General features: G+C 41.0%; 3 protein-coding genes across 13 annotated transcripts in view; 1 reads left to right on the top strand and 2 right to left on the bottom strand.

Moving 5' to 3' along the window:
- The window catches only part of shank3a (SH3 and multiple ankyrin repeat domains 3a), a 206,439-nt gene extending 192,235 nt beyond the window's left edge, over positions 1 to 14,204 (top strand). For 6 of the 11 annotated variants that reach the window (XM_058645436.1, XM_058645437.1, XM_058645435.1 and 3 more), the window contains 2 exons: positions 780 to 2,863; positions 9,381 to 14,204. In XM_058645436.1, the coding sequence (XP_058501419.1) occupies positions 780 to 2,863; positions 9,381 to 9,951 (2,655 nt within the window). In that variant the 3' untranslated portion in view covers positions 9,952 to 14,204. Of the gene's footprint in view, positions 1 to 779; positions 2,864 to 3,771; positions 3,819 to 6,500; positions 6,553 to 7,548; positions 7,584 to 9,380 lie in introns of those variants that run through there. The other 5 variants (XR_009241848.1, XR_009241847.1, XR_009241846.1 and 2 more) reach the window with 5 other exon arrangements.
- Positions 14,205 to 15,135: 931 nt separating this feature from the next.
- Positions 15,136 to 22,515, bottom strand: rabl2 (RAB, member of RAS oncogene family-like 2). The gene is made up of 8 exons (XM_058646605.1): positions 21,902 to 22,515; positions 20,964 to 20,993; positions 20,496 to 20,575; positions 19,757 to 19,836; positions 18,181 to 18,292; positions 17,964 to 18,061; positions 17,043 to 17,126; positions 15,136 to 16,571 (listed from the first exon to the last, which is right to left on the bottom strand). Exons 1-8 carry the CDS (start codon positions 22,006 to 22,008, stop codon positions 16,491 to 16,493), a joined length of 672 nt encoding a protein of 223 aa, XP_058502588.1. The 5' UTR covers positions 22,009 to 22,515; the 3' UTR covers positions 15,136 to 16,490.
- A 1,915-nt stretch (positions 22,516 to 24,430) lies between these two features.
- On the bottom strand, positions 24,431 to 26,278 carry cimap1b (ciliary microtubule associated protein 1B). Its single transcript, XM_058646221.1, is given in 7 exon segments — positions 24,431 to 24,457; positions 24,459 to 24,524; positions 24,602 to 24,742; positions 24,838 to 24,944; positions 25,390 to 25,593; positions 25,681 to 25,795; positions 26,212 to 26,278. Coding segments are annotated over 6 exon segments (657 nt in total). The 5' UTR covers positions 25,793 to 25,795; positions 26,212 to 26,278.
- Between the last annotated feature and the right edge of the window lie 238 nt (positions 26,279 to 26,516).

Here is a 26,516-nt window from a genome sequence, read left to right as displayed (position 1 = left end):
GAAATAAATAAAGTATGTAAGAAGAAACCAAAACACAACAGTAACAAATCATGTGGGTCTATGCAGACAAAATACATCATGAAGTCACAGACACCTTTGGTGTTAAAGCACATATACAAGACCACACCAACAGCAACGTATTAAGGGTTAATAGTGGTGTCAAACTGGCGACCCGTGGGCCATATATGCCCCCCAAATCGATTACATGCGGCCCACCACTTAATGTCATGTGTTTATACACAATTTAACTAAATATTTTTGCTAGCAGTATTTTTTTGTAAAAGTAATAATAAGACATTCCGTTGTTGTGTGTGGTGTGTATTAAATTACATTATAAAAAAAATGTGTATATATATATATATATACATATATATATATATATATATACAAACAAAAGCCTGTTTGGTGTTTCAATCACATTTGGGTTGTTTTCCCCCCGACTGTATATATACTGTATGTGTGTATAGATATATTTACATATATATATGTATATACTGTATATATATATATATATATATATATATATATATATATATATCTTTAACAAACATTCAGTGGTTCACAGTCCCTATTCACATTAGCCTCTAATATTATACCATATTCTTACCAACATTATTGTCCAACCATTCCATTAAAAATAAGAAATCAGCTCAGAGATTGTATAATTTTATGTCTATAGTGCAGCATTGTTTTGGATTATTCAACATAACATTTACATAGAGAGACTCTATGACATCTTGATATGTTTGGTTGTTTTGTTTTTGTTTATCTTTCCACAGGTGGAAGATGCACAAGAAAAAGCCTGTTTGGCCTTAGCTGCTGCCCACTCCCGAGAGAGCTCACCCTCAGGACGACACCCACACACCCATGGGCACACACACACCAGCCGTGTGGACTACTACCAGCAGCAGCTGATGGCAGAGCGAGAGCGCTTGCATGCCCAGGGAGAGATGCTGTTTCAGGGTAAGGGCCCCTTTGCTGCCGCCATCGCCGGAGCAGTGAAAGACCGCGAGCGCCGCCTAGAAGAACGGAGGAAATCCACAGTCTTCCTTTCTGTTGGGACCATGGAGGGGGCGTCAACCACCAGCTCTGACGCACCCTCTCTCACTCAGTCTCACTCCATCGATGAACGAATGCTCACTCGAGAGCTCGGACAGCTGCCTCCCCCTGCCTTGGCCCTGAGCCCCTCGCCCAGTGGGACAACCTTCATCCATCCACTCACAGGAAAACCCCTGGACCCCAACTCGCCGCTGGCTCTTGCGCTGGCCGCAAGGGAGAGGGCACTGACCTCCCAGTCCCCAGCTAGCAGCCCAGAGCCTAGGACTAAACAGGAGCGGGCAGGCCAGGGCATAATATTCATTGACACTCAGACCAAAGAGTCTCCACATGAAAGGGCATCCACACCTCCCCCTTTCTCACCTAAAAGCACCAAGGCAGCAGGGTATGGACTAGGATCCTCCCCAGCCTCAGTTTTAGTTCCCCAGCCAACCAAAACCCAGTGGACTACATTAACGTCACCTGTTTCATTCCGACAGGAGATGGAGGCCAGAGTAGAGGAGAGGAAGGAGGAGAAGAGGCTAGAGGATAAGAAAAGCATGTTAATCAGTATTATGGATACATCACAGCAGAAGACAGCGGGACTAATCATGGTCCATGCTACCAGTAATGGCCAGAGTGGTGGGATAGGTGCAGAACTGGAGCAGATCCCTGCCTCGGCATCCGCAGAGCCAAGCAAATCTCCAAGTCCACGGGCTAAATCCCCTAGTCCCACAGTCTCCCAACCCAAGGCCCAGCCTCAAACTCAGCATCCTGCCAGTCCAGCGCAAGAGAAGAGTCTGGCTCAGGGAAGCTCAGAGGAGGATGTAGATCCATACACGGTGACCCTGCCCCCTGCAATGTTGTCATCGAGTGATGAGGAAACAAGAGAGGAACTACGCAAGATTGGAGTGGTACCACCACCGGATGAGTTTGCTAATGGGCTGCTCGCACAGGCACAAAAGATGCTGGTGTCCCCAACTAAACCCACCACCTCTCCCACAACCCCGACAACAGCAACATCCCAAACTCCCACCACCCCAACGGTGACCCCCACACAGTTTCAGCCTACCCAGCCCTCACCCCACCCCAGTGCAACAGCTGTCTCAGGGAAGCCCTCTGACCCTCTGGAGCCCCCACCAGTGGGCGAGTCTGGCTCTGCAGCTGATTCAGGTGTGGAGGAGGCTGACACGCGCAGCTCCAGTGACAGAGAGCGAGACCACCACCTCGAGACCACCAGCACCGTCTCCACAGTCTCCAGCATGTCCACGTTGTCCTCAGAAAGCGGCGAGCCCGCCGACACACACACCACGCACACCTCCTATGCCGACGGGCAGACTTTTGTGCTTGACAAGCCGCCAGTGCCTCCTAAGCCCCGCCTCAAGTCCCAGATAGGAGGCAGTAAAGGCCCTGTCACCTTCAGGGACCCTCTGCTGAAGCAGAGCTCTGATAGTGAGCTGCTATCACAGCAACAGGCTGCTGCTCTTGCTGCTGCTGCAGGCGGAGGACCCGGGCTCCCCTCAGGTGGTTCAGCCTCTGTGACTGGACTTGCTCCCACCAAGCCGCGCTACCTCTTCCAGCGGAGGTCCAAGCTGTGGGGGGACCCAGTGGAGCCCCGCGGGCCAGGAGTGGGGCTAGGTATCGGGAGTTTGGGCAATCTCGGTGGGCTTGGACTGGGGCTGGGTGCAGATGAGGGAACAAAACCGTCTGTAATGGGGGAGCTGAGTTCACGACTGCAGCAGCTAAATAAAGACACTAGGTCACTGGGAGAAGAACCACTGGGGGCATCACTTGACCCAGGGAGGAAGTCACCTGTGACAGGTGCTAGGTAAGACCAAAACTGTCCTTCTGAGCGACAGATCACTCTGATTCGTTCTCGTACATACAACAAAGGCAAAGGCAACTCCAGTGACCTGCCTCTGGGAAAAAAAGGTTAATTACATTCCTTTTTCATTACCTTATGTAAGTAAGCCCTTTGGATGCGAGGCTTCCATATGTTATTTAAAGGCAAACAAATCTTATTACAGTTCAATATATATTATCTATTTCAGTCTGAAGTCCTATAGAATCTCTCTGACAGGGGAAATGCCTAGAGTCGCTTTAAAATGTCTTTCTGTACATGATGTAGTTTGACTACATTTTAAAAATATGCAAATTGATCTTTATTTAAAGGTCCAGTGTGTAAGAATTTACACACTACATCTAATGGTGAGACTGCAGATCACAACGCCTTTGCTCACTCCTCTCTTTCCCAACTGAGTAAGGGAACTTCCTCCGTCCTTTCCTCCTTGCTTTTTGGCTTTATTTGGGTGGAGCCATTCATCTTTGTTTGCTTTTGCTTCAAAACCCGAAATGCTGGTGTCTTTTCTGGCTGCCGTAGAGACATGGTTGTGCAAGATGGTGGCCACAATAAAGCATGACTCTTGTTTTAAAGTAATTATTTTATATATACACTATTATACACTTTTACAAACGTGTAGGATATTCAATTTGTGCCAATAAACCATTCTAAGTGTTACACACTGGACCTTTAATCACTTGTTTTCTGTAATGCTTGGAGATAATTGGATCAGCAGCTTCCCTGACAATGTACAGTAAGCGTAGAAACAATGTTGTCAAAGACGAACACAGGATATCTGAAGCACACGCAGGTGCTTTATGTCTATGTTTTCTGTGGGTTTCTTTTTTTTCCACACCTTACCTGAAAATTCAATGAAGTTGTTTATATTCCTGCAGATGTGAGGACACTGGCGAGAGTAAACCTCACGTGTATAGACCATAGGGTAAACCACGACTTTCAAATACATTCTTCTTAACCGACCTATCAACTAATCCCATTGAATGAAACAACCCCTCTGTCCCTTTTGTTCCATGAGTTCTATTTTTTTTTTTTTATTATTACCTTGTTTGCACCACGTGATCATTTCTGAATCTTTTGAAAATAAAAAAAAACATAATAAAGCTTTTGGTTACAGTTACCAAGTTACAATGTTATTACAATTAATGGCTCTGCACCAACATTCAAATTTGCTTCTTGTTGCCATAGCTACAGGTTGGCCTCCTGTATTGTGCATTTTAAAGTACATACAGTAGTAGTCAGTAAGTCAGAGTAACAGTGTGTGTGTGTGTGTGTGTGTAGTAGTAGTAGTTAAACTGAAGGTGCAAACAAGGTAACAAAGCTTAGAGCCACTCTCCTTATGCCAAACACACTATTCACTGTTCAGGTTCTAACCTATGACCCTGCTAGTAACTGCCCTCAGGCCTGTGTCATACTTTCCACATTCACTGTCCACAGAGAGCAGCTTTTCATTTCCGCATGTGTGTACATGGCCACGGTTCTGTTTATACCTGAACAAGGTTTCACATCAGTCTGGCGCTGGTCCTTTTCAGCAAATGCTCATAAAGAGTTTACCGCATTTTTCGGACTATATGTCGCACTAGAGTATTAGTCGCATCCGTCAAAAAATACGTCACAAAGAGAAAAAAAACAAGCTTCTGTTCAAGAACCCATTTGTGGACTTCAGCCCATGATTAGCCTTCTTTGATTTTTTTCGTAGAAGTAAGAGTTACCTCTGCTTTATTTTTCACTCACTCCAAACTTTCTTTCTGCTGCTCGATTACCGTTTTTCGGCTGCATGCTTTATAATTTGCATTTAAAATCTGCAGTATAGCGTTTTCTTTTTGGTGGCATTTTACCCGTGTTCTCTCTGTCTTTACGCTTTAGTCATGTCATTTTTTCGGTGGTGCAGTAGCAGTGCTCAATTGTCACAAGTGTGGACGGTGCCCTCTTGTGGTCATAGATGACATAGCGTATATTTTTGTAAGTCGCTTCTAAATATAGGTCGCATGGCCAGCCAAACTAATAAAAAAGTGCAACTTATAGTCCGTAAAATACGGTACTTGTACTTGTATGTCCTTTGACCACTGAGGCCATCATAACCTCAAGTATCCATGGATACATCCTCTTGATTTACTGGACAGTAGACACATGCATCCACACAGACCCCAACTGTGATGTGGAAAGTATGAAGCGGGCGTTTACAGCTTTTCCTTGACTTTTTTCCTGAGTCCTTGTTCAAATAACACATAAATACATCCACAGCTCTTTGCAACCATCACTGATAAAAATGTCGTCCCCCATGCCACAGTAACATGTATATCAGTGATAACGTCAAAGATTTAAAGATGTATTCTCAGACGTATTTGAACAGGACTGAACTATAATGGTGTGTCGTGTTAGAACCATCCACACATGACGGAGGCATTAAAAGCCATGTTCAGGATGAGAAGATAAATAAATCCTTACCTCTTTAAAACTCTGTTGCAAGCATTAGACACAATGTTTAGACACAATATCATGTTGTAGTTATGCTGTGTTTTTCTGTATTGGCTGGTTGGGAGTTAAATTAATGAATGCTGTCTATACAGAACTTTAAAATATTGAAGTCAAGAGTGTTTGGATTTATCTGTATCAGAATGAGAAAAGGGCTCAGGAGATTGTAGGCGCTGTTCAGATGCAGTGCAGCTTGTCTTTATCTCTGTGAATGATGACACTGGACAACTCTGCATTCATACTCTTCACTGCTTATTGAGATGACGTTATATAGAATATAGAATATATAAGACAGAACAAACTTGACAAACTTCACTCACGTGTGTTTCTGCTTAGCTTTCATCATAATTGCTGACAGAGCAATCTTAGAAGAAGTTTGATTACCAGAACAAATAAGTAGCCTTTCCTTCTAACACTTAGCACTTGCAAAACTTTGTATCCATTATTGTTTATCTTAACATGGCTACACCCATGTAGAACAAGACTGCGGCTACATCTTGTTGCCTCTGGACATTTTGGAGTCAGTGTTTACTCCAGGGCCTTCATTAATGCAGCAGTGTTTTGAGCTCAGGAACAACCATGTAAGCTTATTTTGTCTTTGTATGGCATGTTTCTTTGAGCCCATGCACTGCTTAGGTGACCACAAAGGAAATACGTGCAGTCACGATGTGATACTGCGCTAAATTCAGCCATTTATCATGGATTTTAACTAACAGCATCATGATCTCTGGATGGAAACGGTGGCCATTATATCCTCCATACGACATGTCATGTGACACACTTCTGATTGGACTAACCCTTTTCAGAAATGGTTCCATCATTCATTCTCGCCGCTGATTACCCTCAGCCACACACACCATTGTCTCTCTCACGTTCTCGGCACCATTATAATGCTCTTCCTTCACTCACTCCATGCATGTTGTCGTCCATTTAAAGTCCACACAGAAACCACACATGCTGCTGCTGCTGCTGTATTTCTGTCTCTCTTGTCTCCACCTCCATCACCTGCTGTGTCTCATAGCTCCGGGTGGTTTCGGAACCTGTGTTTTTGTTGTTGTTTTTTTTCAGTTTCACTTTGGTTTTCTGTTGCTCTCTGTTTATGTAATTTGCATAACTTTGTTTTGTTTTTCAGTGGTTGTGTTGAGGATGGCCATGGTCCCTGACTGTCTTGCTTATTGAATACTGTAGGTTACTAAAATCGCTCTAAATCCCAGTAGACTCTGTTGCCCTTTGTGTTACTTAACACACACACACACACACAGCAGCTATTCTTGCATTGACCTCCATTCTTTTTCACAACCTAACCAAAACTGTGTTTCAAGTCACATCCTAACCCTAATCTTAACCAGTTCCTCAGAAATGAGGTTCTGCTTCATTTTTAGTTTTTACTAATGGACCCAAAAAAGTCCATGTTTACCAGAAGAGGTCAATACACACACACATGGGGACAGCATGCATACACTGAAGAGCAGCACATTCAATTGCAAAGTGTAAATGGTACTTTAAAGGAATACTGCAACGATTTGCATTTTGCTTTGTACTTTTAGAATAGGGCTAGTATTTTTGAAAAATTGTGCTGCCCAACCTCAGTTTCCCCTGAGAAATATCTTCATTCTTTTTTTTGTTACACTTGGTGTTAGGAAGCACAATTTTTCAAAAACTACTAGCCCTATTCTAGTAATACAAAGCTAAATGCAAGTTGATGCAGCATTCCTTTACATATAACAATAGTTTAAGTCCAGATTATTTGAAAGTGCAAACTTTAAAGGACATGTGCCCTTCCTTTCTTGGCATATTTGTGTGTGTGTGTGTGTGTGTTTGTTTTTCTTTGTTTGTGCAGTGTTTGATATGTGAATAGTGTGCTCATTTCTCTCTCATGTAGCTCTCACTTGTCAGACCTTCCAGTACTGAAGCCCACTCTGCTGTCTAGCACATTAGCATCACCAGCACACACACACACACGCACACAGAGTGACATAAATACACACTGTGCGCACACATGCACACACACACTCACTCTTGTGCACATACACAGTCACACGTCACAGGTAGCAGAGTTGGCTGACGTCTGGTAGGAAGGCCACGTCTCATGGAGTGATGCTAACATTCTCTCCCATTGCTCTCTCTCTCTCTGCTCACCTTGCATGCTCCGCCCTGCTGCTCTGATCTGATTGGTCTAGAACTGACTGTGCGCCCAGGAGGGCAGGACGACTGTGTAAGTGCGCATGGAGCTCATCTCATATCCGTCGGCTCTCTCGTACTCTTATCATTTTGGGGGTTTTTTTTCGACCTGTGCACTGCCTTCCTTCCTCCCTACCTGTCATCACACACCGTAGTCCAAATCTTACACAATTTAGAAAAAAAACAAACATGAGGCATATCTGTCTTTGAGTCACTTGCTAACATGCATGAATAAAACTGATACCATTGCACCAACTTTTTAAGCCTCTCTTTTCTCTTTTGCTGCTCACACCAAACTAGAAATATCGCACATCAGCCTAAATCTCTAACATAAAACTCTCAGTTCAGCCCGTTCTTTCCTCCATTAGCTCAACAATAAGACTAATCAGCCACTCTTATTGACTTATAATTTTATTATATTAAAAAAAATAGACAATTAGGTGTGGAGCAACAGATGAACCAGAGTCTCCAAAGCAGAACATGGAGTGACTGTTGCTGCATCAGATTCCATTTACATTAGTTGACGTGTTGCTGTGGGTGGTGAGGCTGGGTTGGTCGGTCGGTCGGTCGGTCAGTGAGATTCTCCTCGCTCTAGACAAAAGTAATGAGATGAGCGTCAGCTGCACTTCCATGGTAAATCAGCATTAGTGCAATTCCATTTAGGAAAGTTCTGGAAAGTATCTCTGTTTTCTTTTTGCACTTTAAATCTTTTTAACAAGCATAAACAAAGCTGGAAACAGAAGTGAAATTCTACTCTCATCAGATTTATTTACTGTGTCTGTGTATATGTGTACAAGGATTGTGTGTAGTGTGTGTGCATGTTTATATTGTATGTCACAAAATGTCGCTTCTTGCTCAAATATTGCCTTTAATTTCCTTGTATTTTGAGATGTTATGATCATATGTGTATATATAGTATATGTGTATACAGTATATATATATACATATGTACAGTAATAGGTCAACAGATGACCCAGTGGTCCCTCAGGCCACATCCACACTATTCCTTTTTTGTTTTAAAATGCATTAATGTGGCTCTGAATATGCCTGCTGAGTGTGGACGAGCGAAAACAGGGATCTTTAGAAAACGATGCATTTTCATGATCGGTTCTTATCAGCAGTGACGCAACTCAAAGCTCTGCTAACACTTTCAGCTTTCAGCTTCAGTTCCAACAGTTGAACTAACGAAACAATGACGTCGTAGCCCATCATTTTCCTTCATGTGTTCGGAGCACGCACACAGGTTTTGTGTGCATGCTCCACCTCGTCTTCTACCTTATACGTTTCTGTAGGAATGTTACAGAGCCACGTGCAGGCCGGGCATGTATACGACAGTGGTTTGAGTCTTTTTGGGGAGCGTTTCATATGAATGAAACAATGCTGTGTTTACAGAAATGAACAAATCAGAAAAAGATCGTATAGGGAAAGTTCTTCTTCTTTTGTGTGGATTAGACTTCAGTATAGATACATATTACTTCTGAAATGGGCTTAAAAAAACTGATTCCAGCTGTTTGGTGCTACAGGAACTACATGGAGCTTACAGCCGATGACTCACCTGAGTGTTTTTAACCAAAGCTTCTCAGAAACTCACATTGCTACCAGCAGTGACTGGTGCTTCTGGTTCTTGCTGCTTTGGTGTTGCTGTGATGTGATACAAGCTTGGTCTTTCTAACAGTCAGTAACCTCAAGCCTACAATAATTCCAACTTAACAATAACCGATACTCAGTGTAAAAGCTTCCCTTTTTGATTCCTCCTTCTTCTTCATTTTCACTTTGTCCACTTGTAGCTCCTCGGTTGTCGTTCCTCAAACTCTGTCTCTGTCTTCTGCAGACTTTTCAGCAGCCTAGGCGAGCTCCACACCATTTCTCAAAGAAGTTACGGCACCACATTCACCATCCGCCCAGGCAGCCGTTACCCCGTCACCCGACGCACCCCCAGTCCAGGCTCAGGATCTCCCGATCGGGGCGATCCTCTCGGGCGTTATTCAGGCTATGGCCTTCCTCCGTCACCGACTACACCACCACAGACCATCCTCAAATCCTCCAGCCTCAGTTTACCCCAGGAGCCTAAAGAGGTGCGCTTCGTAATGAGGAGCTCCAGCGCCCGCTCCCGCTCTCGCTCCCCTTCCCCGTCACCCTCCCACTCACCAGGCTTGGGGTCGCCACTCTTAGCCCTGCGGCCCTTCCACCAAAAACCCCTTCACCTCTGGAATAAGTACGACGTGGGAGACTGGCTGGAGAGCATCAACCTGGGGGAGCACAGAGCAGGGTTCCAGGAACATGAGATCGAAGGCTCTCACCTCCCGGCTCTGACCAAGGAAGACTTTGCAGAACTGGGAGTGACACGAGTCGGACATCGCATGAACATTGAACGAGCACTAAAGCAGCTGCTGGAGAGCTGACCCCCGCCTACAAACAGAGCAACAGTTAGAAAGAAACATCGGGAAAGGAGGTGGAAGATATAAGAAAGAACAAGAAAAGATAATTACCGCTCCTCTTTTACTCCTGCTGCATCACTAATGTCTACATTTGGTTCCTAGCGACACTTTTCCCTCCTGTTCTGCATTCAAACCGTGCACCTGACACTGCTCTGAAGAGGATGAGTGGATATGTCCGCCCCCCTCTGCTCAGCCCGGAGTGTCTACCCACCTTTCAGTTAGATCAAAATGGACTTTCTTTGCCGAGGAGACTCACCTGAGCTCCACTGAAACATTTCATCCATCCAGTTTGATCTGCATTTGCCTCAGTAACACCCACACTGTTCCCTCCTCTCCTTCTCTACCTCTGTCCCGCCATCTCTTTGGGCCTATGAAAGCCTTTTGCAGTTTGAGTAAAGGAGGAGAAGGAAGACTCTTTTTTTGTTGGTTCCAAACAGAAAGCTCAGTTGCCTTTCATATTATTTATACAGAGATCACCAGTGATGAACACAGGACAGAGAGGATCATGCCGACACGGCGCTGAAGAGACACATCTTCTCTGTTCCTGCTGTTGTTTTTAAACCGAAGACTTAAGGTGGAGCTCCACACAGTAAACCACGGGAGAAAACTCCTCCACCCTGGTACCCAGACTGTGCTGTCTATTATATTTGGAGAATGTTTAACCAACACTCGTGGCTTTTTTCTTAATCAAAAAAACTTTTTTCTTTTTTTTTTTGGTTTTCCAAAGGGAATATTATATATAGGTATTATATAATATAATATATAAATGTATCTAAATATAGCTTTCAGAAGAAAAGACAATGTTGCAAAGAGGAAATGTAATAAATGAATCTTTGCCTGTTTTTTGGTTTTTAGTATAGAAGGCAGAGCGAGATCTTTAAATTTATTCCACCAATAGTTTACTCATTTCTACCAATTATATACATATATATAAATATATATATTTGAAAGAAAAAAAGTATATAGATATGGAAATGAAATTTTTGTCATAGGTGTACAATTTTTCCTTATGGTCACCCTTTCTCGAATCGTAGCATGACAAGTTGCATCATGGTCTTGAAGCGAGAGTTTGTTGTTTGCTTTTTATTTTTCTTACAGTCTTCCTTCATACTAAAGGGCATCCCATAATGTGAGGCTGAGACCCCAGATGACACCCATCCCTACTGCCACAGTTACAGACCTCAGCAACCTCTCTGATCCATCCACCCGGTGAATAAGAAAGGGGCTCTTCATCTCATGCCTCTAAATCACTCAGGGATGGAAGTTTGGGGCACTAGCATGAAGAGGCTGCTGGCTCTTTAAATACGATGCATTTTACTTTCTTAACTGTAAGGACATTTTAGCGCCACCACAGTCTGATAAAGTGTTACGAGGGCTAGTTAAAATTTCCATCCCTGCAATTCCTGAGGGTGCTTCTCAGACTGGGCTGCAAGGTCTGTTCTAGTGAAAGATGGTTGTTTGAGCAGCAGAAGGAAAACCTCAAAAATCCAAATGTGGCTAAATTAAGCTTTAAAACTGTAGTGCGTAACTCTGAAATATAACCAAATTAACCTGCGACATTCAAATCAGCTGCACATGATTCTCTCTGTTTCTCAGTATAGCGGCGTTTTAGATCTCATGTCACCTGGTGACATTCCCACGCTGCACACAGGAAGTGCAACAGCGTGCAATGTTGAGCGAGTGAACTGAGATGAATGACTGAAAACACAAAGGCCCCAGAAAAGTTTCCCAAAAAGCTGTTGTTCAGCAGATTCATGGGATAAATAAGTGCACTGTTTAATCAAGCTAAGGGCCGTAGTCTGACTAAGACAGGGAATTGGACCACTTGCACTGACTCCGCCTCCATAGGTGGTGCTGTATCTCTCTATAAGCTAGTGTGTATTGAATCTGTTTCCTGTTGACGTTTACGTCACAGAAAAACAAAGCGTGAACAGCGGACGGTGAGATGGACGGTGCTGTGGTTCTGTTTGTTTGGTACCTGTCAGACCCGTCCTAGTCAGACTAATTTGTTTACAGGACATTAAGAAAACCGAATTATAGTCTTAGTTTGACTATAATTGGACTTTTAACACGCATGTAAACACACTGAATGTTTCTTGTCCCTGTCCCACCCCTGCTCTGCTGCTGTACACACACAAACGCTCCCTCATTCAGCTCTGATAGAATTGACAGGGCCTGACGCAGCAAACAAATAATGTGACATAATTTCTCTTCACAAAGACCAAACAGAGGCAGAATAATAATAATAATAATAATATCAACACCAAAAGTTACGCACTGTAGCTTTAATTTCTCAAATAAAGCAGATGCTTTTAGTCTTCAAATCAACTCCAACATAACTTGTCATACAAGGGCTTGAACAAGCTGGACACGACAGTGGACGTGTGTCTGTAGCTTATCAGGCTGTGGGGATGGGAAACCTCTATTTTAGGTCTTATAAGAAAACTCAACATGTTACAACGTGGCAGTGTCTTGTAACATTCACTTAGTGAGTCAAATATGATCATTATAACAGTGGCAGCCACAATTCTTACAACTGAGACCCAGGTTGTAAAAATGTTCCTTTAAAAAAACAAAAAACAAAGATAAATACAGTATATCTACAGTTGTGCTCATGAGTAGCTTCTGCTGGCAGTGAGAAACAGTGAGTTATATTCACGCAACAACAAAAGCATTATATCCATAGCTTTTCTCTGGCAAGGTAATCTTTACCTCAAAAAAACGAAACCACAACTAAGCGATAAGTTGTGTACATCCTTTTTTTTCCCCCTTTTCTTTTTTGCTAAGAATTTGTAAAAGCAGGTGGTGAATATAACGTATCTGGGTTGTAGGAATAGCACTCACTGCCTCACTGTGACCTCACTAATCATTTTTTCTTCTGACTCCAGTATTATTTATGTCCTCAGACTCATTTGGACTTTATGTGTTAAGGGTTATTTTCTTTTTTTTAATGATTATTTTGTTGTTGATTTGTGCCCTCAGACACTGTGGGTAGATTTTGTAGCGTGTGGAACATGATATTTAAAATTTTCACTCATTTGAATTTTAGAGTGACAGAAAAAAACAAAACCAATATCCTGTCTATTCTAAACGTGTAAAAATGAACAAACTACAAATATTTCCTTTTTTTTTTGTTTTTTTTTAAATCACAAGCAATGTACATATGATAGATTTCATATAAATTTTTTGAAAAACAAGAAGTATATAGATCTATATATGAATGTTTGGCATATATGCATAGTTAACCACCTGTGAAAAAGGTGAGCAGATTTTATTCTTTCTATGAACTCTTGAACTTTTGAACTCTGAACTATGAACTAGGGGATGATTTGCACAAAACAAGGTGACAAGGTGCTAACAACATAACAGCCACCCATCGTTCAAGCGCATGTGTGCATCTGGAATCCCCCGAATCTCTCCGTGTGGTTGTTCCTCTTCAGTGTGCATTTACAGCTGTTTGTCTCCATTTCAGGTGGGGTTGTTGTAAAGAGAAGGACAAGGAGACTGCAAATGTGTTAGTCCACTATAGCCTTACTGTAATATGATCAGAGCGTCCCCCTGCAGTGGCTGTGTCACACACACACACACATTCATACAGAGAAATGCACACTGAATATAATTGTTTTGCACTGAGTGACGTTATCTCTCAATGAAGTGGACGGACTGACCTGAGAGGAGGCTGACAAATAAAGAAAGATTACACCATGGTACTGCGTTAGGGCTGGGCGATACGTGATATTATCACAGCGAAGAGTTTCTAATCAGACAATATCAACCGTTGTCGTGATAAAATAACAGATAGTTAAAGGTACAGTGTGTGAAATGTGGCTACAATTCTGCACCTCACATGCAGCCTTAATAGTATAGCATTAAAACTCAAGTTTTGTCCAGCGCAGGCTACTGTAAAAAACATGGTGGTTATATATTATACATCTGTATAAACAATAAGTATAATTGTCTTCTATGTCTGTTAAATGAACATGATTTAATCACTTTTTTACACACTGGGCCTTTAAAGGTTGGGGGTTGCTCCTGAGTGTAGGTTGAAGAAACCACTTAATTGTGGGTTTAAACTTAAAGAATAAGCAGAAAACAAGAAACTTTTTTAATTCTGGGCCAAAGCAGCAATTTTGTTTGCACAGTGCCTTAAAGGTCCAGTGTGTACATTTTGGATGAAATTATTTTCATTTGGTAGAAATCGAAGATAAAATAATATAATATATATATATATATATATATATATATATATATATATATATATATATATGTATGTAATGTAAAGCAGCTTTGAGTGGTCATCAAGACTAGAAAAGCTCTAAATAAATACAGACCTTTTACCCCAGAATGAGCTTTTTATATTAATATCAGGAGCCAGGTGGGCTCATTGAGGCCACCATTTTGGATCACCATGTTTTTACCGTAGCCCACAATGGACAAACTAAACATCTTTTGAGTTTTGCTGCTTACTGAAGGCTACATAAGTCACGGATATTCAGCTACAACTCCCCAAATGTGATGCCAACACTGCAGAACATCCTACGTACAGTTATATTGAATTATTGCCCAGTCCTACACTGTGTGAAACCATGAGTGTTAATGTTTTATACAGCATTACAACTGTAGCTCACCTCGTGAGCGTGTGATTGTTTTCTACACCTGTTCCCAGATGATATTTGCGCTCCCTCTGTCTGGCAGCACTCCTTTTTCCTTTTTCAGACATTCAGTTTCGGAGTCTTTTCGTGTGGGTGACGATCCGCTGAGGAACAAACAACACGGAGGGCAAAATGTGCCAAAAAATAACTTTTAACTGTATATTTGTCTTTTGCTTTAGGACTATCTTAGTTACAGCGTTCTTGAGCTGTTAGACTTAATAATATGGTGCCATCTCCTGGAAATCTTGAGAACTACAGACATTTGTTCCTTCAGTGTTTCCTACAGGTGGAAATACAGTCAGTTATTATTTTTGTGAAGAACAAGGCTATATGTATACACACATACACGTGTGTGTGTGTGTGTGTATGTGTATACCCTGTGTGTATTTATCTGTGAGCTTTGCATCGACATCATTTCTATTTCAATTCTGAGACAAAGCATCACAACTGCTTGTTTTTTAACTGTGATGAAGGTCGTTGAAGCAGCTCGACTTACTTTTCCCCGACAAACAGACAAACAACAACAGAGTCTGGACTCTGGTTAACACCAACGACTCTGCTTGAACTGTCGTGTAAGTTTACCAAAAAAACAACAACAACAACAACAACATACAGATGCAAAATGAGCAACGTGTAACGTAATTTACACATCATTAGGTCAAATATGAACGATTATCTTTGTCTTATTTTCTAATCAACAAAGCACAATCTTATGTAGTGTAGTGGGGGTGGGGCGGGGGGCAGTATAACCTTTTTAGGGGAAAAAAAAAACCCACTGGTGTCCGATCACCCACAGGAGCCAGTGAACTTATCATGAAAGGGGTTTTTCTTTCATTGTTGGTTTTCTCCTTGTTTGCACTGTGAAGTTTAGAACTGGTGGACGTATCCGTGCAACGCCTCAGCCTCGCCTCACGCACGGGAACTTCCCCTTCTCGGCATCAGGCGACCAGGATAATCTGGATTTATTCAGTATAAGCGTAACAAATTCACTTCTCTTTAATACACAGTTATAGCCCCGAGCTGAGATACGAGTAAATAAAACACTACCTACAGTGAAGCGTCGCAGAGCCGAGAAAGGCCGAGAGTGAAGGTCAAGGCAAGATCTGAGCTGTTGCCTGGGATATCTCCACCACAGAGATCTATGTTTGTTATATTATGTAATAAATTTATAATTAAAACATGAACTGCATCTGATCTTTGTTCCAACAACGTTTAAAACTGTCATGGCTCCCCCTGCTGGGCATTGAACACAACAACACTAAATAACAACAGCTTCTACAGTTCTCATTCACACGTTCACATTGAGTTCATGTTCAACGCTTCACATTCACATTATATTAGAAAGATAAATGGTTTTCTCGCTAAAACAAACAATAAAATTCACTTTGGGATTTTTCAGCTAGTACAGATTTTCTACTGTTGGTGTAAATTTAACAAAAAACAACGAGTGACATTCGTCAAATAGCAGCTAAATAAAACTCCCATTTATTCCAGCGGGTTTATTTCACTACAAAAGAGGATTAGTGCCACATGTGACCCATAACTCTGAATCAAATCTCAGAATTCTGTCTTTTTCTTTGTTTTCATTTTGTTTCCAAACACATTTTCACACGTGGTCCTAATCCTCATCTGTAATTTCCCTGCCAATAATGGATGGTAGTGACTTGCTCCAATCCCATCACAGTTACATAACTAACAACAGCATACTGGTGGGTCCATGTCCCATCACAGAAACTCTGTGAAGATCTGACATTTTGACTAAAAGCACGTTTCTATTCGCAGCTTCAAACTCCAGAGAAAGTGAAATAATCCATGAGATGATGAGAGTTTTAGAGGTGGTGTAAAAATCTGTCAGACCACGTCTGGACTCTCTGCTGTCAGTCCATCATCGTCTGCCTCCGAGTTATCTTCCTTCTTCTCCAGGTCAAAGTTCTAGAAGAGGACAGAGTTACATTTAGAAAAGACAAAGATTAGTGTGAGCTTTTCATTGGCTTAGAAAGTCATTAAAAGTCAATTGTGTTGAAGATAATTAACCCACAACCAAGTATCTGCACAAATCCTGTTAGTGATGACCCAGTACCCCTTTTATTGTCTGATACTGACAGCACAACCATAAATATCTGCCAATATTTTTTGCTTTTTTTTTCCCGGTAAATAAGTCCACATAGGTCACATGATCTCAGCATCTCTCACTCACATTGATGGTGTGCGTCTCTCTTTACAGCCTAAGCTTCATTAAATCAAGAGGAAACATCATGATTTCAGTTGATAGTGAATATCATGTCAGTTCATCCCGACTGCTAACCAAGAGCAGATCATAAACAGACATACGTGGAGTTCTTTTATAGAATAAATCACATTTTCCTTCTTCGCTGTTGTAGCGTCATGTGTTCATGTGTTTACCTCCAACTCTTGCAGGACTTCATCCATGAAGTCACTGGGGTTTTGTTTGTAGTCCACGGCTCGTTTGATCATCTCTCTGAACATCTGCAGGGACACAAAACCACCGACTGTCACACGAATGACAGAGCTTTCACTGAACTTTATTATGAATGAATGTACGGACAAGAAATGTCACGTCATACAGTGTGATACTGAGGAGCTCAACATTAGTAAAGACACAATCTGTCACACAGATCTTCTTCAATGATTTTAAAACTAAACTGCCGTAGCAGGAACATCCCTTATTTTTAACTGTCTTAACTGACACACAAATAAAACAAAACGTGGGTTAATCTCCAACAGTTAACAGCGAAATCTCAATATTGAACAGAGGAGTCTGGTGTATTTAGAGACAGCACCACTGTAGTCTGTGGAGGAGGAGTCTGTGCTCCAGAGACGTCTGACACACAAATCAAGCCGAACAGTGCCGGACTGTAGATCAGTTAAAACTAATTAACAATCCTAGCAGTTTCACGCAGCCGTGGAGTGATGACTCCGCCCTCGAACAAATGTTACTTTAAATATGTTTCATACTGTTCAAATTTCAAATTTAACACGCAAAATCTGGTGTTTTCTAATTAAAATTTAAAACTTCATTTTAAATTATTAACACACTATTTTAACATGCCGTAAACTGTAAATAAATGCCAGATGTTGACAGTTATTCTGGCAAAATGGGCAAAAAGCTTTTTAAGAGTTACAGGACATTTACTGGTCCTTTTATGTTTAAAATAAGGAACGCACATTTTAAGGCTTAAACCTGATTAGAAACCTCAAATTAATTAATTAATTTTGTGTGTGTGTGTGTGTGTGTGTGATGATGGCCCCCGTCACATTATCATCACCATATTATTTAAAACAGTAGGAGAATGAGAGTCAAACCTTTACTACGTTGGTCCCGTCAGCCGCTGAGACAAAATAGAACGGGAGTCCTTGCTTCTTTCCAAAGTTAAAGCTTCTCTGCGTCACTTTCAAATCAGCTGCACACAAGAACACAAGAAAACACGGAATAAACGATGTGCTCCAACCAGGAAGACGTGTCAACTCGTCCGTCACTTCATGATTTAATCATGAATTTTATTTTTAAAAACAGACCTACCATCTATTTTGTTGGCGACCACACAGCATGGTATCTCTGGTCTGTACTCTCTCAGCTCCTTGTACCAGTTTGTCAGATTCTTATACGTGATCTTCCTTTGTACATCAAAAACCTGGACAGGAAGTAAGAACACAGGGGAATGGAGTCTGGTTTAGAGCTGCAGCTAACGATTATTTTATTTAAGTTGTATAAAATGTCAGTCAGTCAGTCATCATCTACCACTTTATCCTCCAGCAGAGGGTCGCGGGGGGTGCTGTGCCAATCTCAGCTACATCGGGCGATAGGCGGGGTACACCCTGGACAGTTCGCCAGTCCATCGCAGGGCCACACACAGATAGAGACAAACAACCATTCACTCTCACACTCACTCCTATGGTCAATTTAGAGTGTTCAATTTACCTATCCCCACATTGCATGTTTTTGGACTGTGGGAGGAAGCCGGAGAACCCGGAGAGAACCCACGCACACACGGGGAGAACATGCAAACTCCATGCAGAAAGGCCCTTGTTCCAACCGGGGCTCGAACCCGGGTCTTCTCGCTGCAAGGCGAGAGTGCTAACCACTACACCACCGTGTGACCTAGTATAAAATGTTGACGTTAATAATGTGATAAATATAATCTAATGTATTATTATTAGTAGTAGTATTATTACAAAGACATCATTCCGTGTTGGTCAGTTTGGGCCAGTGTAGGGCCACATGTTACATTACATTACATTACATCAGTCATTTAGCAGACGCTTTTAAGCGACTTACAAGGGAATTGAGTACAATCTGTCAGGGGTGGAGTTGAACTTTCACTTGTGACCATGAAGTCTTTAGCACACAGGGAACCAGTCTTAACCACACAGGGTACCAGTCTTAACCACACAGGGAACCAGTCTTAACCACACAGGGTACCAGTCTTAACCACACAGGGTACCAGTCTTTAGCACACAGGGTACCAGTCTTAACCACACAGGGTACCAGTCTTTAGCACACAGGGTACCAGTCTTAACCACTGAGCCACTCCAGCCCATGTGGGCTGTAAGTTTGAAACTCTGATGTAGAGTGTTGTTATTGACTGTTAAAGCTAAGATACGTTTGTTTTATGAAAGCAGAATGCATCATAATGTAATGTAATCATACATTGTACAGTGATCAGCCCCAACAATAAAACCTGTAACTGCTTTTTCTCTTCATTTCCTCACAATTAAAGGCAATATTGTAGCTCATTGCAATAAAAAAGACGCTCACATTATAGTTCATTGTATTGAATTTCTATTATTGAGATATTCGTTGATGGATACATACATACACTCCTAGTGTGAACTGGCATCTTTCAAGCACCTCATGATTTCTAGATTTAGGTTTAAGATTATTTTCGCTTTAAAATGTTCACAAAAAGACGCGTCCCCTGAGTAACACGTTTTTGTAACATAACTACATAGTTGTTTTTTTGCAACCTCAGTAAAATCTGTTTCCTCTTCATCCATATTTGTGCACTTTTTAACCAAAAAAAACATCTTTACATTTTTGAAATATCTTTTAAAACCAGTTAATAGTTATGCAGTTAAATAATAATAATTTGTCTCACCATGATGCAGGCGTGTGCTTTGTGGTAGTATGACGGGTGCATGCTCTGAAAGCGCTCCTGACCTGCAGTGTCCCAGAAATCTGTGGGTCAAAATCAAAAGCCAAATAATCGAAATTTAAACAACTTCTGCTTCAACACACTCGACACATTAGACAATCTTTAATACTATAAAACAAAGAATATGCAATATTTTCTATATGAGAAGATTTACTTTGAATGGATAACACAGTTACCAAAAACAATCACCACCTTCAATGCAAACAATCTCTAATCCAAGTAAAAAGCAATTAAACAACAGGTATTTTTTCACCTTAATTAAATGGTAAAAAATAATAATCAACATCACTCCTGATTATAAAAACACTGTGAATAATTTTCAGTATCTTCCGAATAGGTTTTACCATTTGAATACAACACCTGCACATCAGTGTACCTAAAGCATAACAACATGGAGCGTATGCTTTTATGCTATAACAACAGGGACACTTCCTACCTAAAGGTAAAGAATGTAACAATTTGATTTACACGTGTCATCAGAACAAAAGTAGAGATCTTAAAATATAACAGAAAATAAATAAATACCTGTGGTAAATGTCATGACATACGCACTAACACAGACAAAATGATCTTAAAAATTAAAGATATACAAAAAAACGTGGGTTTGCAAGAAGGTTAAGCTGTAAAGATGATTTATATTTATAGATTTATATATTAACAAATGCTGAAAACATTTACATACCGACCGCCACCGTCCTGTTTCCTACAGTGGCCGTGTGTTTGTAGAGAGTCAGAGCGTATGTGGACAACTGCTGTGGACGACTGAGCCCAGAGTTAAGGATCTGCACTTCACAGGGCAAATGGTTTGCTTGGACGGAGGCATAAGCAATCGATCTTTAACAACCTGATCATAAGCTATGACAAGGTGACATCATATATATCATTTTAGCTGAGTCATGTTGTGGCCCGTCTATGGGATATTGAGTTACTTTTGTTGTTAAAAGCTTTAATTTGTGAAAATGTCTGTATCGGTAAATACTTGAGTTTGTGATGTCACATGAAAATGTGATATGGAGCGATTTAAGAGGCTGAAATCAGACAACTTTTTACATTAAAAACACATAAAAAAACAGTTAACCAATTCATTTATGTGTGAATTACTAACTTCTTTAATGTTGCAGATGTAATATACAGTGCATTATAAGGATACTATTCATCCATGAGAAACCTCTCCATCAACCTAGAGAGAGGAGAGAGAGAGAGAGTTCACAGGTTTACACCATCCACTGCACTTCCAGTATGAACTGTTTCTCTTAGAGATGGATGATATGTCACATAATATATTTTGAAATTCATCCATACCAATAATTAACATGATAAAGTGAGATAACTGAACATTTTGATGTGTTCCTTGGTTTAAGTTGAAGACAAAATAAACAGTGCTATTAAATGTATTTTTGGACAGAAAACAAACAAAAACAAACGTGTTAAACAGAAGAAACATTTTACACATTACATACAGACACTATATAGAGTATAAATTGTGTAGTATATTGTTAGTGAATTGTTGTCAATTATTAAACTGTGAAAGTAAATTTATTTGGCTATAGATAAAGTCCTGTTCTTCGTCTTTCTTTTTAGAATTATCTCTGTGCTCATGTGTTTAAATTAGGGCTGCAACTCATAATTATTTCCAATTAATCTGTCGATTATTTTCTCGATTAATCGAGTAATTGTTTGGTCCTGAAAATGTCAGAAAATGTTGAAAAATGTTTCTCAAATCTGGAAATAATTATGTTCTCAAATGTCTTGTTTTTGTCCACAAACCAAACTGACTCAGTTTTAATGACTTCTTTGTTATATGGAGCAAAGAAACTATTCACATTTACAAAGCTGAAAAATCTGAAAAATCTGAAACTTTGTTTTCATTATTGAAAGAACACTCAAGCCGGTTAACCGATTATCAAAATAGTTGATGATTCATTTACTAATCAATTAATCGTTGCAGCCCGAGTTTCAATAACCTAAAAAAAAGCCAAAAGTAAGTTTAACTTGATGATCATCACATGAATTGTGAATATGTTAATACTGCAGTACTGTGAATTTCTCTGTGAGATGAATAAAGTATCTATCTATCTATCTACTTACTTTGATTTACCCACTGCACTGTCTCCCAGGCAGATGATCTTCACTTGTTCATCTGAATCATATTTCTTCTGGTCCAGCTCAGGAATACTGCCGACGTCTCCAGCCATGTTTTCCTTTATTTCTTGCCTTGATTTTCGTGTTTATAAGAACTAAATCTTTCCTGAAATACCCGAATAAATCCCCGAGCTCCTGAGAGCAGCTACCACGCGACTGCTGAGCTAGTTTGCCATCGGTTAGCTGAGGTTAACTTGGCCCAGTTCGGCTTGGAATGGTTCATTTCACCGGTTAACCTGTCGCAAAATGAACAAACCTGTTGATGGTAATCAGTGACAGAGCTGATCACTGATGACATTTATCGTCTAAAAAACGGTGTTACCTTCTAATCGATGCTCGAGCCGAGGGGTGCTAACAGTGAGCTAGCGGTGTTAGCATGAGTTAATCACTTATTTAAATGTCTACGAGTTGCTTATTCTTCTACGACACGCGGTCAGATTGTTGTGATTCGATCTATTTTCCAGTGACATATTAATTCAGGTAGAAAAGTGAGCAGATGTTTGTGTATTAACGCCGACGATTTTCGTTCCTATGCAACGGGGACGCCTGAAGGACCACTTTCAAATGGACGCCGCTGCCCTTACATGTGCCTGTCAAAAAAGACATTACATACTTAACCTTGGTTTGAGATACTGAAATGTATTTTAATTATGTTGTGTTGAAATTCAAAGTAAAGCCAAAGGACATCCAGAGTGTACATAATATTGTTCCCACAGTTTTCATCTACATGCCAATCAGCTACAGCTATGCAGTAAAATCAGTTATCCTTCCCTTCCAATTATTTTACAACCAGACAGAGCCATAAATGAAGATTTTCACTACACTATCATTGTTTAAACTAAGATTGTATTACTACTATTATTATTGTTATGACCTAATCGAAATAGGTTATGTTTTTGATGATACTGACTGACTTTTAGCAGCATAGAGAGTTTGGTGGTGATCCCAATATGAACCTGAGCAGCCTTGGTGGAGGTTGCACTCAATTATTACTTACAAAGTAAAAGTAAAGCTTGATAAAACTGAATACTCAATAAAACATGCTTTAATTTACCATGATGAGCTTGTTTCTGAGACTATTCAAGTTAAGTTACTAGTCAAAGTTAGACTATTCAACAGGATCTTAGAGAGTGAGGGGATGCCTGAGGAATGGAGAAGAAGTGTGATGGTGCCCATTTTTAAGAATAAGGGAGATGTTCAGAATTGCAGTATCTATAGAGGAATAAAGTTGATGAGCCATACAATGAAGTTATGAGAAAGAGTAGTGGAAACTAGACTGAGAGTAGAAGTCAGCATTTGTGAGCAACAGTATGGTTTCATGCCTAGAAAGAGTACTACAGATGCAGTATTTGCTTTAAGAATGCTGGTAGAGAAATACAAAGAAGGTCAGAGGGAGCTGCATTGTGCCTTTGTAGATCTGGAAAAAGCCTATGACAGAGTGCCGAGAGAGGAACTATGGTACTGTATGAGGAAGTCTGGAGTGGCAGAGAAGTATGTTAGACTGGTGCAGGACATGTATGCCAACTGTGAGACAGCGGTGAGGTGTGCTGTAGGTGTGACAGAGAAGTTCAAGGTGGAGGTGGGACTACATCAGGGTTCGGCTCTGAGTCCCTTCTTGTTTGCGGTGGTGATGGACAGACTGACAGATGAGGTTAGACAGGAATCTCCATGGACTATGATGTTTGCAGATGACATTGTGATCTGTGGTGAGAGCAGAGACCAGGTGGAGGAAAAGCTCGAGAGGTGGAGATATGCAGAAAGGAGAGGAATGAAGGTTAGTCGCAGCAAGACAGAATATATGTGTGTGAATGAGAGGAACCCAAGTGGAACCATGAGGCTACAGGGAGTGGAGATAAAGAAGGTGGAGGATTTTAAGTATTTAGGGTCAACAGTCCAGAGCAGTGGAGATTGTGGCAAAGAGGTGAAGAAACGTGTTCAAGGTGGTTGGAATGGGTGGAGAAAAGTGTGTGATAAAAGAGTATCAGCCAGAATGAAAGGAAAGATATACAAGACAGTGGTGAGACCAGCGCTGCTGTATGGTCTAGAGACAGTGGCACTGAGGAAAAGACAGGAAGCAGAGCTGGAGGTAGCAGAGATGAAGATGTTGAGGTTCTCTTTGGGAGTGACGAAGATGGATAGGATCAGGAATGAGTCAATCAGAGGAACAGCACATGTTAGATGTTTTGGAGATAAGGTCAGAGAGGCCAGAATGAGATGGTTTGGTCATGTACAGAGGAGGGATAGTGAGTATATTGGTAGAAGGATGCTGTGGTTGAAACTGCCAGGCAGGAGGTCTAGAGAAGGTTTATGGATATAGAGAAGAGAAGGTTCTCTATATCCATAGAGATATAGAGAACCAAAAGAGAAGGTTTATGGATATAGTGAAAGAGGACATGAAGTTAGTTGGTGTGAGAGAGGGGGATACAGAGAACAAGGTGAGATGGAGGAGGTTGTTTCTGAGCTTTATTCAATTCCTCATTCAGTCACGTCAACAACGAGGGGTGACGATGTATTCGGAGTGACGGATTCCAAAGGAGAAGCTTGGATTTTTTGCAGAAGTGACGGTCACCTAGAAACAGAATTTTCAGTAAATTGACCAAATCAAAGTAATTTATGACTAAACAAGGTCTGATGGTTTTTCTTTACCCTCTCAGGATAGTGTGAACCAGGTCCTGGTGTCTTTGTGCCACTATCAGGAGCAAAGTTGCGGCCTGTAATGCTGTACTGGGGCAGTTTCTGCATGTAAGTACCAGGGTCCACAACTTTGTAGGCAGCAGGGCTTGGACTCTGGAGGGGAAACAAAAATATAAAGCAAATCGACAACATTTCTCGATTTCTTTAAAAAAAATAAATGTTAATTATTCTCTCAACTGTGTATGTACCGTCTTCAGGTTCTCCAGGAAGCTTCCACTTTTAGTGAAGCCACCAAGTGAGAAGCTGGGGGCTGTTTTAGGCCCCAGCACAGGGGGCAGAGAGTAAGCAGCTGGACCTGCAGAATGAGCCAAAGCCAGGTGATGCCATTAAACTACAATAATGATGACTGACATAAATAGTATGGTCAGTCAGTGAAAGCTTAGGTCTGTCCCACTGTGCAATCATCAACCATTTACTTTATGGCCACTTTATGGCATAGAATAGAGGGAGCTGTACAGTTTTGCATAAGAAAGAGTTATTTTTAAATAATCACTATTTTGAGGTCTAAGGTGAAACAGTTCATTGTCAGATTTGATAAGATAAAATTTGTTTTTTTTATAGCCTTAGTATAACACTTTTATATGTTTTTTAGACAAGGACCTTGCTTTATGCAGATAGCAGCTCATATAACCTGATACATAGTCAACAAAGAAGAAAACAGCAGATAATCATAGAGAGAATTGCAAAACATCCCTTTCGTGTTTTTTAATCCCTGACATGTTAGGAAAAGAAATGCTGACCCGGTCCAGGGGTTTGGTACAATCTTGAGCCATTTGTACGGTTGGAGCACACAAACGCAGGACTTCCTCCTCGGCCTACACGAGTGATGTTAGAGGGGATTTGGTACTTTGGTCCAGGGGAGCAATCAGAACTGCACAGCTCGTGACGAATCCCAAAGCTGAACATTGGTGCTTTGTATCTTGTAAAGTCATGTTTAGAAGCTCCTGCATGGAAGGAAATAAGGATATAGGCCAATTGTCATTAAAAGTATGATATATCTTTTTTTTAAAGGCAAAGGCCGTTTTTTGTACCTGTGAGTCCAGGCAGTGCATACTTGGGTCCTGGGCTGAGACAGTGGGCAGATATGGGCCCTGCTGGTCTATGGGGTCTCCAAGTCCCGACCCAAAGTTCAGAAGTTGGCATCACCTTGAAAGAAAAATAGACTGTGACTAAGAGCAAAGTTTTAACTTTTCCTACTCAAGCAGTGATTTTTAATAGCTTTTTGTGCAGAGTTTCAAGTTCTCACAACGGTTTCATATAAGAGTTTAACCAGCACAATTATGACCTGCTGTCACCAGAAACAGCAATACTGCCACCCAATCACTGATACAATACAACTCCATTAACTAGTGCAATATTGATAAATCACAGTGTTTTATTTGACAGGATTTAGTTTTCAGGAAAAAGTGACACCGACGCTACACATGTGACACATGCTCAGAATACAGTACAGCAAAAATGCAACACATGTACAAACATATGGAATTCGTGGAAGCTTCTACTTCAGTCTATTCACACCTGAAATTCATAAATAAATAAATAAATACATTTTTTCATCTTACAGAAATGCTGATCCTGTCGTGTGTCTGTGTGTGCGCCAGTGGGAGGTTTGATCCCTGCAGCTCAGCATGTACACTGAGCCCAAACAACAACTGTTACTATTCACTATGACAACATTGCTATGGAAAAAGACTCCAGTGACAGAGAGGCTTAATTCTCTCTCTCTCTCTCTCTCTCTGCCTCTCACCTTTTCCCCAGCTGTATTCATAAAAGTGAAATGTTGTGCCTAAACAGTCCGTCATACGCAAAGGGAGAGCATTTTATTGGATCACCAAAGATTCCGAGACATTGCAGGGTTGGATCCCTG

This window comes from Solea solea, chromosome 12 (genome assembly GCF_958295425.1).
Source record: "Solea solea chromosome 12, fSolSol10.1, whole genome shotgun sequence".
Classification (NCBI taxonomy): Eukaryota; Metazoa; Chordata; class Actinopteri; order Pleuronectiformes; family Soleidae; genus Solea; species Solea solea.
This window is presented reverse-complemented; position numbering and strand designations above follow the sequence as displayed.